We start from the raw sequence: 16,337 nt of genomic DNA, 5'->3' as shown, positions 1-16,337 counted from the left end.
ACCTGAAAGTTCTCTTTCAAACCAAAGACACCTGACGGTCGGGGACTCTTGCGTGACAAGCTGCTTCCTCCAGCCTGTTCTTGCAGGACTGAACCTGCCAAGGGTTCCTTTCACACGGACCCCAGAGATTTTTGCACCCACTGTTCATATCTGGTTCTGGGATTGTAAGGGGCTGTTAGCAGGGAGACGGGAAAGGGACATTGCATCTTGGTTATCTTGGCATCCATCTGGCACTGACAAATTGGCCCGGGTCCAAATCTGATCAATGGATGTTGCAATGGCATTGCAAATCTGCCTCGGGGAGCTAGGACTACAGGGACATTTCCCTTTCCAAAACAAATGCCTTTCTTGTGAAGGACAGCGAGATGATCCAATGTGGGAACGGCTAAGAGTTAGCCCGGCCCCTCAGCTTGCCTATATAAAGGGAGCTCTCCAGGACTGACCCTGCTGACTCTCCCACTCTGCATTGCCTCCTGCGGCCAGAGAGAACCATGACTACTTACTCCAGCCGCAGCCAGTCCTTCTCTGGAGGGATCCAGGGTTCCCGAGGGGGGAGCCTGCGTAGCCTAGGCAGGTCACCGACAGCATCGAGCATCTATGGGGGCACCCCAGCAAAGAACGGCCTGGCCTGGCGCTACGGGCACAGCGGTGCGGAGGCGAACATCTTTGACATGAACGAAAAGGGCACCATGCAGAATCTGAACGACCGCCTGGCTGCTTATTTGGAAAGGGTGAGTAGCTGGAGTTTCCTAGCAGGGAAGTCGGGTGCTGAGAACTGGCCTCAAGATACATGGGTGCCACAAATGCCCCTCTGTTTACCTCAGGCTTTGCTTTCGGAAGGCAGAGGAAACAGGGGCAGGGCTTGATTTCTAAAGGGGACCCTGTTGCTCCGTCTGTGTTGGCAGCTGTGCCACAGGGCCGACCCTGCTGTTGGCAGAGTGAGACATGTGCCTCGGGCGGCTGACTTTAGGTGCACGAAAGGGCAGGGAATTGCTACTTATTTTATTTAGATCATTACAGCTTCACACCCAGGGAGAAGAGCTCTTGTGGTGCTAAAACAACTTGGCCACTTTGCACCTTGACTTAATCATCATTTGCTGTTCTGCCTCAGGCAATAAAACAGCTTGGCTTGGGCTGGATCTGCTTCGCCATCTTCCCTGGAAGAAAACCCCAAATTCACACACTCAGCATTCAGCAACCGTTTCAGAAATGTCAAATGTTTGCAAATGCAGTCTGTTCAACACTATGAGATACTTCAATAAATAACGGGGGGGGGGGGGATTTTTTTTGCCAAATGGAATTGCTTAATAACAAGTTTAGGCTCCCTGCCATTCTCGAAATCCAACATCATGCATAACTGGGAAACTTGGGAAAATTGGACTTACTCAGTTAGAAAGACCAAGGACTGAACTTTTAGTGCAAAATGTTGTTCCTTTATTGAGATCAGTACATTGCTGGACGTACTTCTGGGGTTCCATCTATCATCTATCAATTTTTAAATTTGTATATTGTCATATACTCCCAGGTCTCAGAGCAGTTACAACATGAACTGCTTGATTTCTGTGTTAGCTTGTACTTGATTTGGGGGTAGGATTTCCTGGACCCAGTGAATTCCACATGGATACCCTCCCCCAGACTACTGGCAAGAGCTGCTGCTAAATGTGCATATATTAGCTTAGATTAGCCTACCTTACAAAGCTGTTGTTATTTGTACAGTGGTACCTCGGGTTAAGAACTTAATTCGTTCTGGAGGTCCGTTCTTAACCTAAAACTGTTCTTAACCTGAAGCACCACTTTAGCTAATGGGGTCTCCCACTGCTGCCGCACGATTTCTGTTCTCCTCCTGAGGTAAAGTTCTTAACCTGAGGTACTATTTCTGGGTTAGTGGAGTCTGTAACCTGAAGCGTCTGTAACCCGAGGTACCACTGTACTTATTTGATTTCTTACCCACCCTTCACTGTAATGTCTCAGGGCAGGTTGCAGCAATATGGAATAATAATTATTAAAAGCAATTTAACAACAAATCACAGGAGTAGGCAGGATCCTATTGCAAAGATAAAAGTGGAAGGAGGGGGAGGATAATGTACACAATGTTGAGTTCTTGTGTAGAAAAGCAAAATGCAAATATGTAATGTCATTCGCAGCAGCCCCCTTGCTTTAATTGCAATGTTTCGTAGTCCTGACATGTAGAGGAATATATACATAAGGCTTCTAACCCTGATAAATCGCAACATGCAAATAAATAAATAAAATAAAATAAAAAATACTCTGAATATGTGCAGTTTCAAACTTTGGCGTCTGAATTATCGACTCTCAGCCTAGCCTACCACACAAAGCTGTTGTGAAGCCTTCAGCTCCTGGGAGTGAAATCAATATCCAAATATAGAACAGGAAGCAAGATATACATGCGATTTCACAACTCTCCGCGAATCACATACACAAACCATTTAGTCATCCTTGACCAACAAAAAAGGATCCTTGTGCTAAAGTACAGCCCACAGAGATTTTAATTTTCTGCAGCTATAAGGTGTTTGATTATTTATTTTCTCTTTTCTCTTTTTGCTTATGGTTACTGCATATTAATGAATAACAGCCCAGTCATGACAAGCAGGCCACTAGTGGCTGGGTGGCGGACATTGCATTAGTGACATTTTTTCTAAGTAGGGAGGAAGCACCTGGCCTTTATTTCAAGAGAATTACTTCTGAGGAAAGCAAACCAAAGCCAGCCAGTTCTGTTTTATTCTGTAGAGGCAGTACATTTTATGAGTGAACAAAATATTATGGAAAAGGAGGAACGTGATTAAGCACAGACATTCCCAGCGTCTTCCTCTGTCCAGCATTTGTGCACTTGCAGTCGCCTCTGCTAGTTTTTCTGCTGCTCTGGGAGGGTCCCTCCTGAGTCCCAGGTGGGGGTGGTCTGCATCTCTTGCTCTAATAGCTTAGCAACCACTGTTAAGTGTACTTAATGACGCTGAAGCCTTAGAGCTGCCTCCGCATTTTGTGCTCTAACTTTCTTCAGAAATCTCCAACTGACTTACTTTTTTTTAAAAAAATGAAAGTTAAGAATCTGGGTCCCCTGTTGGCTCAGGGTCTGGTCCATGTGTACCTCCTGTAACACCCCACCACCGCTGTTGTCCCTGGGTCAGATGTTGTGAATAACCTTCCACGATAGTCACAATTCATTCCCTGCTACTATTCTCCATGACCGTCACTTACGGATCTTTTTAAAAAGGCAAGGATCTATACCTTATCATCATTCCCTCTGATATCAAACTTAGGTGGGTCTTGTGCCGATCAGCTTGGAAGCAAAATAAGACCATTAAAAAGTAAGACACGTTGTTGTTTTTGCATTCTTGGAAGGGTTCCTTAGGTTTGTGGAAGTATGTTTGTTAATCGAGTGAAATAGTTAAAAGCAACACCCCAGAAACAACCAGGGAAGGACTTGTGCTCATTAGATGCCTGAACCTACAGAAAGTTGAGAGTGTCAGCTGAGAAAAGGAAGATAAAGAAGGAATTTCTCTGTTTACACCCCAAAGCTATTGCAAGCTACAGTGGTACCTCAGGTTAAGTACTTAATTCGTTCTGGAGGTCCGTACTCAACCTGAAACTGTTCTTAACCTGAAGCACCACTTTAGTTAATGGGGACTCCCGCTGCTGCTGCCCCGCCGGAGCACGATTTCTCTTCTTATCCTGAAGCAAAGTTCTTAACCTGAAGCACTATTTCTGGGTTAGCGGAGTCTGTAACCTGAAGCGTATGTAACATGAAGCGTATGTAACCCGGAGGTACCACTGTACTCTCTAGTGAGTAGACTGAAAAGTCAAAACAGCTGAAAGGAGAGCACAGCTGTCCTTGGTGGGCTTCAGCAACCCCTTTATTCTGATATCCTCACCACCCTGTTTGATTTCCTCTGCCATATGCTAGGTGCGCTCCCTTGAGGAATCTAACAGTCAGCTGGAGAACAACATCCGGGAGATATACCTCAAGCGAGCGTCAACGGAGGCTCCGGATCTGAGCAGCTATTTCAACACCATCACTGACCTGAAGTCTAAGGTACCAGGATGATTGCCAATTCTTCTTCTTCCAAGAGCATTTTGCATGGAGGAGTCCCCAAATTCAATCCCTGGCATCTCCAGGGATGTGCAAGATTTTCAGTTGCAAAACAAAACCATTTTGCCTACTGATGGGCTCATTCTTGCACTAACAGAAGTCTGTCCTCTGGGTGGTGGAAACTGGGCCTGTTTTATACCTCCAACACTGGATCCGTGCATGGTCAGTACCCAGGCTTGGTTCTCTGGTGGCCTGAAGATCCCCATTCCGAGATCTAGGAGAGCATTATGGAGACTAAGCAACCTCTTTCATCCCTCTGTAGATCCAGCAGGAGACCTTGAACAACGCTGGGCTGCTCTTACAGATCGATAATGCCAAACTCGCTGCTGATGATTTCAGAGTGAAGTAAGGGCTCTTCATTCTAGCTGCCTCTTTCTGTCCATCATGCATCTACAGTAACAGCCAAGGCAACACAATGACCAAATACAATGATACGATATCAATATACACTCTTTATATAATATGAAATATATGAAATCACATAAACAGAAAACTTATGAATCTCTGAAAGTCACAGAATATGCACTCTTAATGGATTCTCTTGAAAACATAAAACCAAATAAACATAAGTCTTAGAAGTCTCTGAAAGTCTTTGAAGACTATGCAAGTCTCTGAAAGAAGCAATGTAATATAACTTTATGACCACTGCTCCATAGCAATTGTTGTTATACTTTTCCATTCACCATATACAGTGGTACCTCGGGTTAAGTACTTAATTCGTTCAGGAGCAGGAGGTCTGTTCTTAACCTGAAACTGTTCTTAACCTGAAGCACCACTTTAGCTAATGGGGCCTCCTGCTGCCGCCGCGCCGCCGGAGCACGATTTCTGTTCTCATCCTGAAGCAAAGTTCTTAACCTGAAGCACTATTTCTGGGTTAGCGGAGTCTGTAACCTGAAGCGTATGTAACCTGAAGTGTATGTAACCTGAAGCGTATGTAACTCGAGGTACCACTGTAGATGGGTTTCTGAAGCATTTTTGTATCCTTCTGCTGTGCTGAAGAAGAATTCCACCAAACAGTGGGTATATCCGGGATCACTGTTCACAACGTCTGTTTGCGAACTACTTCGGCAGTGTTGGACGCCATAAACAAAGCTTTTCAGCCTGTTTTCACCAGATAAGAATATGTTACATTGCTTCTTTCAGAGACTTGCATAGTCTTAAAAAACTTTCAGAGACTTATAAGACTTAATTTGGTTTTATGTTTTCAAGAGAATCCATTAAGAGTGCATATTTTGTGGATTTCCCCAGACACTCTGGGCAGCTTCCAACAAAATATTAAAAAGACAACACAACCAGAACCTCAAGCATTGTCCCAGCACACCCTCAGTTATGTGGTTTTGCAGAGCCTTGGCTTCGAAAAATGCTGCACAGACCCTATTTGCCCATTTCAGGTTGGAGACAGAGGCCGCCATACGGCAGTCCGTGGAGGGGGACTTCGGTGGGCTGCGCAAGGCCCTGGAGGAACTCAACACCAGCCGGGCTACCTTGCAGGTGCAAGTGGACAACCTCCAAGAGGAACTGGCCTACCTCAAGAGGAACCACAAGGAGGTGAGAGTTGGGTGGGCGTAGGGACTCCGGAACAGCAGGGCCTTCACACAAGTGGCGGGAAGCTTTTTCAACTATTCTGAGAGCCGCATGCCAGCGGTGGTTGAAGCCAGAGGCAACAGCGGAGAAAGCAATGGACGCAGATTTCACCTTTGCTCCCACCGAGTCTCTGCCCTTATTTATTTATTTATTTATTTTCTACACCACTTTATATTTTAAAGAAAAATCTCAAAGCGGTTTACAGCATATTAAAAGATCAATAAAACAACCCGAAGAAAGTCAACTATAGAGTATACAGTCAAAACAACATAATTAACAGAAGACTAAAATATTATCTCAAAATAAAACATTACAAAGGAGGTCAACTACAGAGTACATATTTAACAGAAACGAAGTTAACACAAAAAACTTAAACATTTCAAAAAACACACAATGACACTGCTAAGTGAAGTCAAATATAAACTGCACGTTTAAAACAGCATAATTAACAAGAGAATAAAATTTTATCATAAGCATGACACGGCTGTTAGGCAGGCACAAAAAGATGGGGTAAAAGAATCCATTAGTTAGGCTTTGTTGTCAGGCATAACGATGTCCCTCTAATCTCACCTGGAGTCTCTTTGGTAGAGCTGGTGAGTGTGGGCCTCACCCCCTAGGCCAGGTGGAAAGGGCCTTGCAGGGAGCAGCCTTCAAGACTCACAGCCCTTCCTGGCTTTTGGCCGGTTCCCCACGGATGTGCCTACTCGCCTCTCTTCTCGCCCCACAGGAGGTGAACTCTCTCCAGGGGAGGCTGGGGGGCACCGTCAACGTGGAAGTGGACTCCATGCCTGGCGCCGACCTGCAGAAAGTGCTGGCTGAGATCCGAGACCAGTATGAGGACGTCACGGAGAAGAACCGCCGGGAAGCCGAGGCGTTGCACAAGTCACAGGTTAGGCAAGGCTTGGCGAGGAGAGATGGTCAAACTGCTCAGGGGCAAAAGGTGGCGGAGGTGGCGGCTTGCTGATGCGATGCATTTGCACGTAAATATTCAGCCTATGCCAACCTGGTGCCCTCTGGATGTTGCTGAGCAACAGCCCCTATCATCCATGACTATTGGCCAAGGAAGGCATAGGTTTAACATCCTTTTTAAGGAAGTGTTGGGACGCGGGTGACGCTGTGGGTTAAACCACAGAGCCTAGGACTTGCCGATCAGAAGGTTGGTGGTTCGAATCCCCGCAACAGGGTGAGCTCCCGCTGCTCGGTCCCTGCTCCTGCCAACCTAGCAGTTCAAAAGCACGTCAAAGTGCAAATAGCTAAATAGGTACCGCTCTGGTGGGAAGGTAAACGGCGTTTCCGTGTGCTGCTCTGATTCGCCAGAAGCGGCTTAGTCATGCTGGCCACATGACCCAGAAGCTGTATGCCGGCTCCCTCGGCCAATAAAGCGAGATGAGTGCCGCAACTCCAGAATCGGTCACAACTGGACCTAATGGTCAGGGGTCCCTTTACCTTTTACTGTTACCTTAAGGAAGTGTAATTCTGTTCCAAAACAACATGACATACTTTTCCCTTCCAGAAATCTAGCTGGCAAGAACATCTTATTTTCTTTCTGTGCAGCTTTTAGGGATGAAGTTCAGAGTGGGCTTCTACTGGCAGGAATGGCAAGACCTTGTGATTCCATGACCTTCAGATCTGATTCAGGATCTGTTTCCATTTCTGGAAGACAGAGTAGCAACGTCATGTGCTGAATTCTGCTCCAGCTGCAGCTTCATTTTCTGTGCTTTGACATTTACATATTCGAATGCTGAGCATTCAAATAACTTCCCCTTCCTTCCTACACCTCCCAAAGTTTCTGGTCCTTATTGAGTTTAAGCTTAAGAATGTTTGGGCAGTGCCCACTGTTTTGTGAAATCTCAGATGCCAAGGGAAGGAAGGGCAGACGGAGTTGGTGCATAACATAAGTTTAAGCGCTTTGCATTCGGTTTCCTGCATTGTTCCCTGGGAGCAAAATTAAGAACATCAATACAGAGAAACAAACACATACAAATGCATTTAATTTGCATTGTCTGTTTTGTCTGAGGAAGCTTGGGGAGATGGGTTGGCTTGGAATGCTGAATTGCTTTGCCATTTTAAAAATATGCTGAATTAATGTTGATGCAGAATTTTGATTTGATTAAAAAACACACCATAAGGCCCTTCTACCTAAGCTGTCCGGCTGGAAGAGGATGTGGGGAGGTTGCACCAGAAACGAGGACTTCTTCTGTCTTGCAGATGGATGCACTCAACCAGGAGGTTGCTGTCAGCCACGAAGCTCTTCAGGCAGCTCAGCAGAAGATCACAGAGCTCAGGCGCCTGGCTCAGGCCTTGGAGATTGAGCTGCAGTCTCTCCGCAGCATGGTCAGTACCAGCCACTTCCCCATGCTGCCAAGAGGCTGTGCATCGGAAAGCATCGCCAGAGTGATGTGGATTCCGTGGTTGCTCATGTTTGCCAAGGAATTTGGAAATCTCTGTTTTCGCTTCCTCTTTTTTTAAACTAACACAAAATCAAGTTCTGGCCCTTAAGTCTGCTATCACAGCCTCGACTGTCCATGTGCAATTTGGGTGTGTGGCGCTATGGGTTGAACCACAGAGCCTAGGACTTGCCGATCAGAAGGTTGGTGGTTTGAATCCCCGTGATGGGGTGAGCTCCCGTTGCTCGGTCCCTGCTCCTGCCAACCTAGCAGTTCGAAAGCACATCAAAGTGCAAGTAGATAAATAGGTACCACCCTGGTGGGAAGGTAAACGGCGTTTCCGTGCGCTGCTCTGGTTCGTCAGAAGACTGTACGCCGGCTCCCTCGGCCAATAAACCGAGATGAGCGCTGCAACCCCAGAGTCAGTCACGACTGGACCTAATGGTCAGGGGTCCCTTTACCTTTACCTTTATGTGTGCATGTGTGCATTGGAACAGAGTTCCCAGTTAAAAGAGAGAGAGAGACAGAACTCCAGCACACTGCATATCTCTTAGTCTGTGTCAGGCTTGAGGAATGGCACCAAGAGGCAGGGAGGAAACAAGAAAGTTCTTACGTATGATTTATTCAGTCATCATGCCAAAGACAAGGAATTCCGGTCATTCCTCCATAATGGAGTTGCTCGCACTGAGCTCCTCCCCCTTCCCCCTCTAGCAACAACACCTGCTTCTACGGTGTCCATCCACAGACAATTGTCTGTCACTCTTTGTTCTTGCACCCTTAATGAACTCCAGTTTTTTTGGGCTGGGGGGTCAGTTATGTTGTCCAGAGACGTGTCAGTTAGCTGCTCTGGTTCCCCTCCACCTTCTCCTAACTCTGCCTAACTTACCTATCTCTGAGCTGTTATCTCCCTCCAAGCCCTCCTGTAAATCAGGACTTCCTTCCTCCTCTCTGGAAGCTACAGGAGAAGGGGGTGAGGAGACCCCTCACCATTCCTCCTCCTCTTCAGTCCTGTTCCTGACAGACTGTCCCCATGGCTAGGGGACACATAATTTAATTTGCACAATGTATACGGGCCCCAGAAGGTGCCTTGGCACAGAATTCAGGCAACTTTGGGGAAGTGATTTGGTTTTGGAGAAGGAGAGTTGTCTGTCACATGTTCCCTTGTAAGCATGATGGGAGTGTGCAACCATTCATGTGTGCCTACAACTTTGGACACCAGAGATCGGTTGGGGTTCTGTGGTGCTCTCAAGCCCTGAGCTCTTTGCAGGAAAGACAGGATATATAACAGAGATAACAAAAGGCCTCTTCCAAGGCACCGGCCATCTGCTTGGGACTTTCACAAAGCAACTTTGAAGTATACTGGATCTCATGCTCTTTATTCAGCTCATAGTGGTGAGGAGGAATGAATGTCCCCTCAAAGTATCTGCTTTATATACATTATTTACACAATGGGCTGCACGTGATTGGCTAATTCTGGAATTCTCCTGTAGGCCAATCAGGTTGTGGATTCACTTCCATCTGGAGCCGGATTGGGTGGCTCCTGCAGACCAATCATACTGCTGCATTGTTCTACAACCAATCAGACTGCTGCATTTTGGATCCTATTCAACTCAGTACATAACAAACTTCCTTCTTTGTTTCCAGAAAGTGGCCCTGGAAGGTTCCCTGGCTGAGACTGAATCCCGCTACGGGATAGAGATCTCGCGGCTGCGTGATCTCGTGAGCGCCAGGGAGGCCGAGCTGTTCCAGCTCAGATCTGATGCCCAGAACCAAGCGGAGGACTACAAGCGACTGATGGACATCAAGAACAGGCTGGAGCAGGAGATTGCTACCTATCGGCACCTCCTTGAAGGGTATGAGGATATGAGGGTGGGGAACACAAACAAGAGTCCATCTCCCTGGACCTGCTGGTCACCATTCCTTCTATTTCTGAAGTTCAGGGGTGAGGGTGGATTTTCATGTCTCCGAAACAGGAGCCCCCACATGCAAGAGGGAGGTAGCAGCAGGTTCAGGGGAACTCCAGGGTTGGAAGAATTGCAAAAGATCTTTAGGGGGAACTAGCCTTAAGGTGATTCCAAGTCTTTGGGATCTTTTAACTGACTCAGTGTTCTTTTCTGCTCCCTTTAGGTCAGAGCCTGAGCCACCGCCTACCCCAGGTAAGCAGAAAAACTTGGCTTCTGGGCTGCCCATTAGGAAAACCTGCATATCTTTGCATACGTAGAAACTGCAAACCAGGACATCATATCTTTTACAAATGAATTCAGTGGGACTTACTCCCATTTAAACGGGGCTAGGAATGCAGCCCTAGTCTTTGGTCTAGAGTAAAACACACGGCACACCTAAAGCCCATTGATGAAATCAGCGTATGTTGATTTCCCTGCACAATATAAATAAATCAGCCCAGAATGAATCAGATCATAGTAGTCAGTGTTTTTGCAACATTGTCTGTCCACCAGGGGGCAGCGTGTCCCCACTCCAAATAGGATGGCAGTGCAATCACTACCAACCTGGTCTTGCCTATGAGCATCATACCTGGAAGATGCGGGAAGACCATATTATACAGCCAACCTTAAAAGGCAGCCGTTTCCTTCTGCCAGCCCCTTGCAGTTACACGGTCCAGGACACAAGCTGAGATCAGGAGTACGGCAGCAGAATGGCTTGAGAAAGGGAGTCAAGCCACACGTCTGTGGAAGAAGAAGAGAAAACAAACAAGCCATCAGGCGTTGTCTAAGCAGTTTGTCCTGAGGTTGTGTGTGTGTGTGTTGGGGGGGCGGCAGGGAAATCTTTCTGGACTCTAAAGACAGCCTGACTTGGAACATGAGCCAAAGGGCTCACAATAGCTTCAGTGCACATACTTCTCTGGATTTTGCACTGCAGTTCTCCAGCCAAGCGATGTGTCAAAAAATGCATCTGCTGGGATGACGCGTGGACAGAAATGCACACTGCAGTGGAAATAGCACATGCCGATGCACTGATCAGAGGAAACCGCTTTGCAAAAATAAATAAATGTGTGCATTAGCCAAAATTGCATACAAACGTGCAGATGGCTGGAGGAATTCACACTAAAATGCTGATGGGTTTTCATGAGGACTTAAAAAAGAAAAGAAAAATTTTCCCCCGCAATTTGACATGGCAATGTGGAGAACAACAACAACAACAACTCATTATTTATACCCTGCCCATCTGACCGGGTTTTTCCAGCCACTGTAGGCGGCTCCCAACAGAATATTTAAAACATGATAAAACATCAACATTAAAAACCTCCCTAAACAGGGCTACCTTCAGATATCTTCTAAAAGTCAGAGAGTTGTTTATTTCCTTGACTTCTGATGGGAGGGCGTTCCACAGGGAGGGAACCACCAGAAGACCCTCGGCGCTGGACCTCAGTGTCCGGGCAGAATGATGGGGGTGGAGACGCTCCTTCAGGTATACTGGGCCGAGGCCGTTTAGGGCTTTGAAGCTCAGCACCAACACTTTGAATTGTGCTCGGAAATGTACTGGGAGCTAATGTAGGTCTTTCAGGACTAGACTTAAGGCTGAAAAAAATGAGAATAACTTAACTTGGCTCTTCTTCCCATCCTTACAGAGCCCTGCTCGAGCCGTCGGGTGAAGACTCTCATTGAAGAGCTGGTGGATGGCAAGGTGGTCTCTTCCCGGGTGGAGGAGGTGGAGCACCAGCTCTGAACGAGGCTGGCTTGGCCACAGAAAGGGCTGGCAGAAGACGGGTGATGGTGGCGGGTGGCGCTGGGGCCACGATTCTGCATGACTTTTCCTGCTGAGCTGATTATATACATGCCCAGACTTCTGTCTTCAAATAAAAGGAGTCTTTCACTTCTGCTGAAGGACCTGCTTTGCTGTGGTTTCTGAGATGGGGTTTGGGGGAGGGCCTTCAAGTCAACATGTGACATTTTCTCCTTTACCTGCGCAGCCAGTGTGTGGTGTAGTGGTTAAGAGCGGTAGACTTGTAATCTGGTGAACTGGGTTCGCTTCCCCGCTCCTCCACATGCAGCTGCTAGGTGACCTTGGGCTTGTCACACTTCTCTGAAGTCTCTCAGCCCCACTCACCTCACAGAGTGTTTGTGGGGAAGGAGAAGGGAAAGGAGAATGTTAGCTGCTTTGAGACTCCTTCGGGTAGTGATAAAGCGGGATATCAAATCCAAACTCCTCCTCCTCCTCCTCCTCCTCCTCCTCCTCCTCCTCCTCTTCTTCTTCTTCTTCTTCTTCTTCTTCTTCTTCTTCTTCTTCTTCTTCTTCTTCCTGGGTCACTCTCTGGCCCCTTTGACTTCCCAGCTATCATGTCTCCTCTCAATTTCCTCTTTCCCAGGCTAAACATACCCAATTCTCTCAAGCCCTGGTTTTCAGACGCTTGCTCATCTTGGTTGCCCTCCTCTGCACACATTCCAGCTTGTCTATATCCTTCTTAAATTGTGGTGCCCAGAACTGAACACAATATTTCATGTATGGTCTGACCAAGCAGTATAGAGTGGCGCTATTACCTCGCTTGATCTGGACACTTCTGTCGAGGCAGCCTAGAATAGCATTAAATGTTTTTGCTGCGGCATCACACTGTGGACAGTGACAGAACGGTTCCATTACACACTTCCCATGCCATTCACATATAAAGTTTGTAGTGGATGGACTTACTTTGACAGAGCATGGGGAACCTTCTCTGCAGTGATACCAGATATTAATGGTAGGCAGGCACCCTTGCTATAATATTTTAGAGGCCCACAAAAAAGTTTATTTCAGCAAGCCTATCCAGACACATAATTTATATAGCTATTTTAAAGAGTCACCAATTTTATCTATATTTTTAATTGATATACCACATTGTTGTTTTTGAGTTTTAGATGGAGCTGTTTATGTTTTTTCTCCAACTATAAATGAATAAAAATCAGAACTGGGAAGGGAGAAAGATTCTCCCCTCCCTGCCCCCACTGCTTTATATGTGAATGGGGCAGTCATGTGGCATCTGGCTTGGCCCTCAGTTATTGTAGGTCAGGGAGTAGTTGTTGAACTACGATGCTCCACAGACATCTGAGATCAGCACCTCGCTCCCTGTGCGTCATAGGCAAACCCCAATATAATTCCGACCATCCTTGGCCATATACACTTCTTGCCACCAGATGGCAGTAGAAGCTGCAAAATCCATCCCAGGAACCCGCTCAATCTCTAGGTAATTGAGAGGGTCTCTAGCAGCTGCTAAAGCCTCAACGCCTAGGGCTTGCCGATCGAAAGGTCGGCGGTTCGAATCCCCGCGGCGGGGTGCGCTCCCGCTGCTCGGTCCCAGCGCCTGCCCACCTAGCAGTTCGAAAGCACCCCCGGGGGCAAGTAGATAAATAGGTACCGCTTACCAGCGGGAAGGTAAACGGCGTTCCGTGTGCGGCTCTGGCTCGCCAGAGCAGCGATGTCACGCTGGCCACGTGACCCGGAAGTGTCCCCGGACAGCGCTGGCCCCCGGCCAATAGATGTGAGATGGGCGCACAAACCCCACAGTCTGTCAAGACTGGCCCGTTCGGGCAGGGGTACCTTTACCTTTACCTTTACCTAGCAGCTGCAGAGCTACAACTCCCGCCAGAAAGATAGTCAATGACCAGGGATGATGGGAGTTGTAGTGCAGCAACATCAGGTCGACCAAAGATTCCTCGCCCACCAACTGGGATATCACAATGGAGTTGTCTACACTGCACTTTGCTGCTGCACAGACTTGCAAGGGTTAAAGGTAGTTTCTTTGCAACATCGCTGGATTGAAACAGCTGTTCTTTTAACGGGGTAGGTTGGTTAAAAAAGTTTCTCTTTGGGTGGGGGTGGGTGGAAGCAACGAAGAGTCCTCTAAAAAGTTGCACGATTCCTGCAGCATGAGCTTTTTATAGGCAAGAACATGACCCCCCCCCCAAGTTGGAAGTCACTGCACTGCTAGATGACCCGTTCTGAGTCTGTTCCACGTTCAGTGTTCTTAAAGCAGCTAGAAGTTCAAAAACGCATTCCCGGAGGAAAAAAATAAGTAGAAATACAATCCGCGATAGAGTCGTCGTGCTGTTCTATGTGTGGCCACCAGATGTCAGTGCAGCCTGCATGTTAAGGAGGGTGGGGGGGATGTGCCGATGGAAACCAGGCTGTACCATGGACAGCTCACCATCTAGGGGTGCAATAGGACAAGGAATGCCTCTAGTAAGCTACACCTGCGGGACTCAAGCGAGCAGACTTTCTCAGAGCCAAACAAGACCAGTCGATGGTCTAATAATTCCTTTTCAAAGCAGCTGTTGGGGGAACTCGCGTTGCATCGCACCCTCTCCCCTAAATCGCCCCCCCCCAAGGATTTGCCTTCTGCAACGGAACAAATAGCACTGAGGGGTGAGGGAAGACCCAATTTGGGTGGCCGCTCTCCCCAGCTGTTTTTTAAATGATTAAAAAGTAAGTTAAAACAGACAGGACTTCCGATCCCGAGTTGCTTTATTGGTGCTTCAAACATCTAAAAAGTCCATGCCCTCCCTCTGAAACCAGCCCAGCCCCTACTGAGACCTGGTTAGTTCTGGCTGGGCAGTTGCAGGATCCAGGAGGTCCCTGCGAAAGATGCACCCTTTGCCTGCAAGGAGTGAAGAATGAAAATGGAATTCTCCTCTGCTCTCTCTCATGTGCTAGCACTTGCCACAGCCAGGCAGCTGCAAAGGCACTGTAATTCACTCCCCAACAAGGCACTCTGAACAGATAAGGTGCCCCTCTCATCCACACTCTTAGTAGACTCAGGCAGCTGGGTCCAGGAATCACAATTTTAATTCCCGATGGTGGCCTCACAGTCACATCACTGCAGGCATTGTGGGAAATGAAAATGGCAGCTCCCAGGCCAGGCTGCCTGCTGCTGATTGGAGCGCAGCTGTTGCTTTGCTGCCTGCCGCTGCCAAGTTAGGTTCAGCCGTGTGGGAAGCGGACCACCAATGTTGGAAGGGGCTCACTAGAAGGCAGTTTTCTGAGGACTCCCTCAAACCCACAGCCGGTTTCTGCTGCCTCTGATCGTCTTGACACACCCTCCAACATTTCTCCGATGAAAATAGGGACGTCCCATTCCATAAGGATAATTTTGCTATTTATACCCCACACATCTTACTGGGTTGCCCCAGCCACTCTGGGCAGCTTGTGACATATATAAAAACATAATAAAACATTAAAGAATCAGAAGAATCTTTATTTGCATCAGCCACTAGCCATAGCAATAAAATAAAATAAAATGTACTGAAGATAAGAGGTAAAAACTTAACTATAGAAAATACATTTTGGGGGGGGGGTTACATCCATAATCAAATAACAAATCTTATTCTAATTGCGCCCGCTAAAAAGCTTGCAGTTTTTGCTGTCACCTGATCATCTTGATCTGCTAAAAGAAAAGAAACAGTAGCAATGGTTGAGCGACCCAGCATGGACAATAATAGAGGGGTAATAACCTCACTCCTCAAATCTTTATAAAGAGTGCAAGCCTGAAGCGCATGAACCACTGAATCCATACTGTATAAAACATTAAACATTTTTTTAAAAACTTCCCAATACAGGATTGCCTGTTTGGGGGTCAGATAACTCCATCTGCTCCAACTTTTCTCCAGTGAAAATAGGGACGTACTAAGGAAAAGCGGGACATTCTGGAATCAGATCATAAACTGGGGCAGCTTCTCTAAATCAGAGACATGTCTGGAAAGCAGGGACACTTGGAGGGTCTCTCTTGAGTGCTCTGTGCAAAGTAAGCATGGCAGTGGGTTGTCTTTGGCTACTCTAAGGGCAGTGGCGTAGCGTGGGGGGTGCAGGGGGGCCGGCGGCACCAGGCGCAACATCTGGGGGGGGGCGCGCTCGCACTCGCAGCTCTCTGCCCCTACCTGGCTCGAGTGCTAAAATCCACGGGTTAGGGGGCGCAAATTACTTGCCTTGCCCCGGGTGCTGACAACCCACGCTACGCCACTGTCTAAGGGCACTTAGAAATGTCTGACGTTTCCCAGAGCTGACCCAAGCTGTGAACATAGGGATGTTGGATGCTGCTTTATAGCAAGTCCAAAGAACATTGGTCTATCTAGGTCAGTACTGTCAACACTGACTGGCAGCAGCTCTCCAGGGTTTCAGACTGGAGGTCTCTCTCCCAGTCCTACCTGGAGATGCTGGGGATGGAACCGGGAACCTTCTGCATTCAAGGCTGGTGGTCCATCCACCGAGCCACAACCTTCTCCCAGTTTCGTATTTGGTTACAAAGGAGCTTTGGCTGCAAGCCCTGGTGTGTT

The 16,337-nt window shown here is 47.5% G+C and overlaps 1 protein-coding gene across 1 annotated transcript; it reads left to right on the top strand.

Annotated features, from left to right (window-relative positions):
- Positions 1 to 11,910, top strand: LOC309517803 (keratin, type I cytoskeletal 17-like). Its single transcript, XM_082197367.1, has 9 exons — positions 1 to 731; positions 3,923 to 4,051; positions 4,371 to 4,453; positions 5,500 to 5,656; positions 6,420 to 6,581; positions 7,901 to 8,026; positions 9,724 to 9,932; positions 10,207 to 10,235; positions 11,666 to 11,910. The coding sequence occupies exons 1-9, from the start codon at positions 492 to 494 to the stop codon at positions 11,761 to 11,763; spliced, it is 1,233 nt and encodes a 410-aa protein (XP_082053493.1). The 5' UTR covers positions 1 to 491; the 3' UTR covers positions 11,764 to 11,910.
- The last annotated feature ends 4,427 nt before the right edge of the window (positions 11,911 to 16,337 follow it).

The sequence above is a fragment of the Podarcis vaucheri genome (genome assembly GCF_965113315.1).
Source record: "Podarcis vaucheri genome assembly, chromosome: 13".
Lineage (NCBI taxonomy): Eukaryota > Metazoa > Chordata > Lepidosauria > Squamata > Lacertidae > Podarcis > Podarcis vaucheri.
Note: the sequence above shows the minus strand (reverse complement) of the source record. Positions and strands in the feature narration are given on the sequence as shown.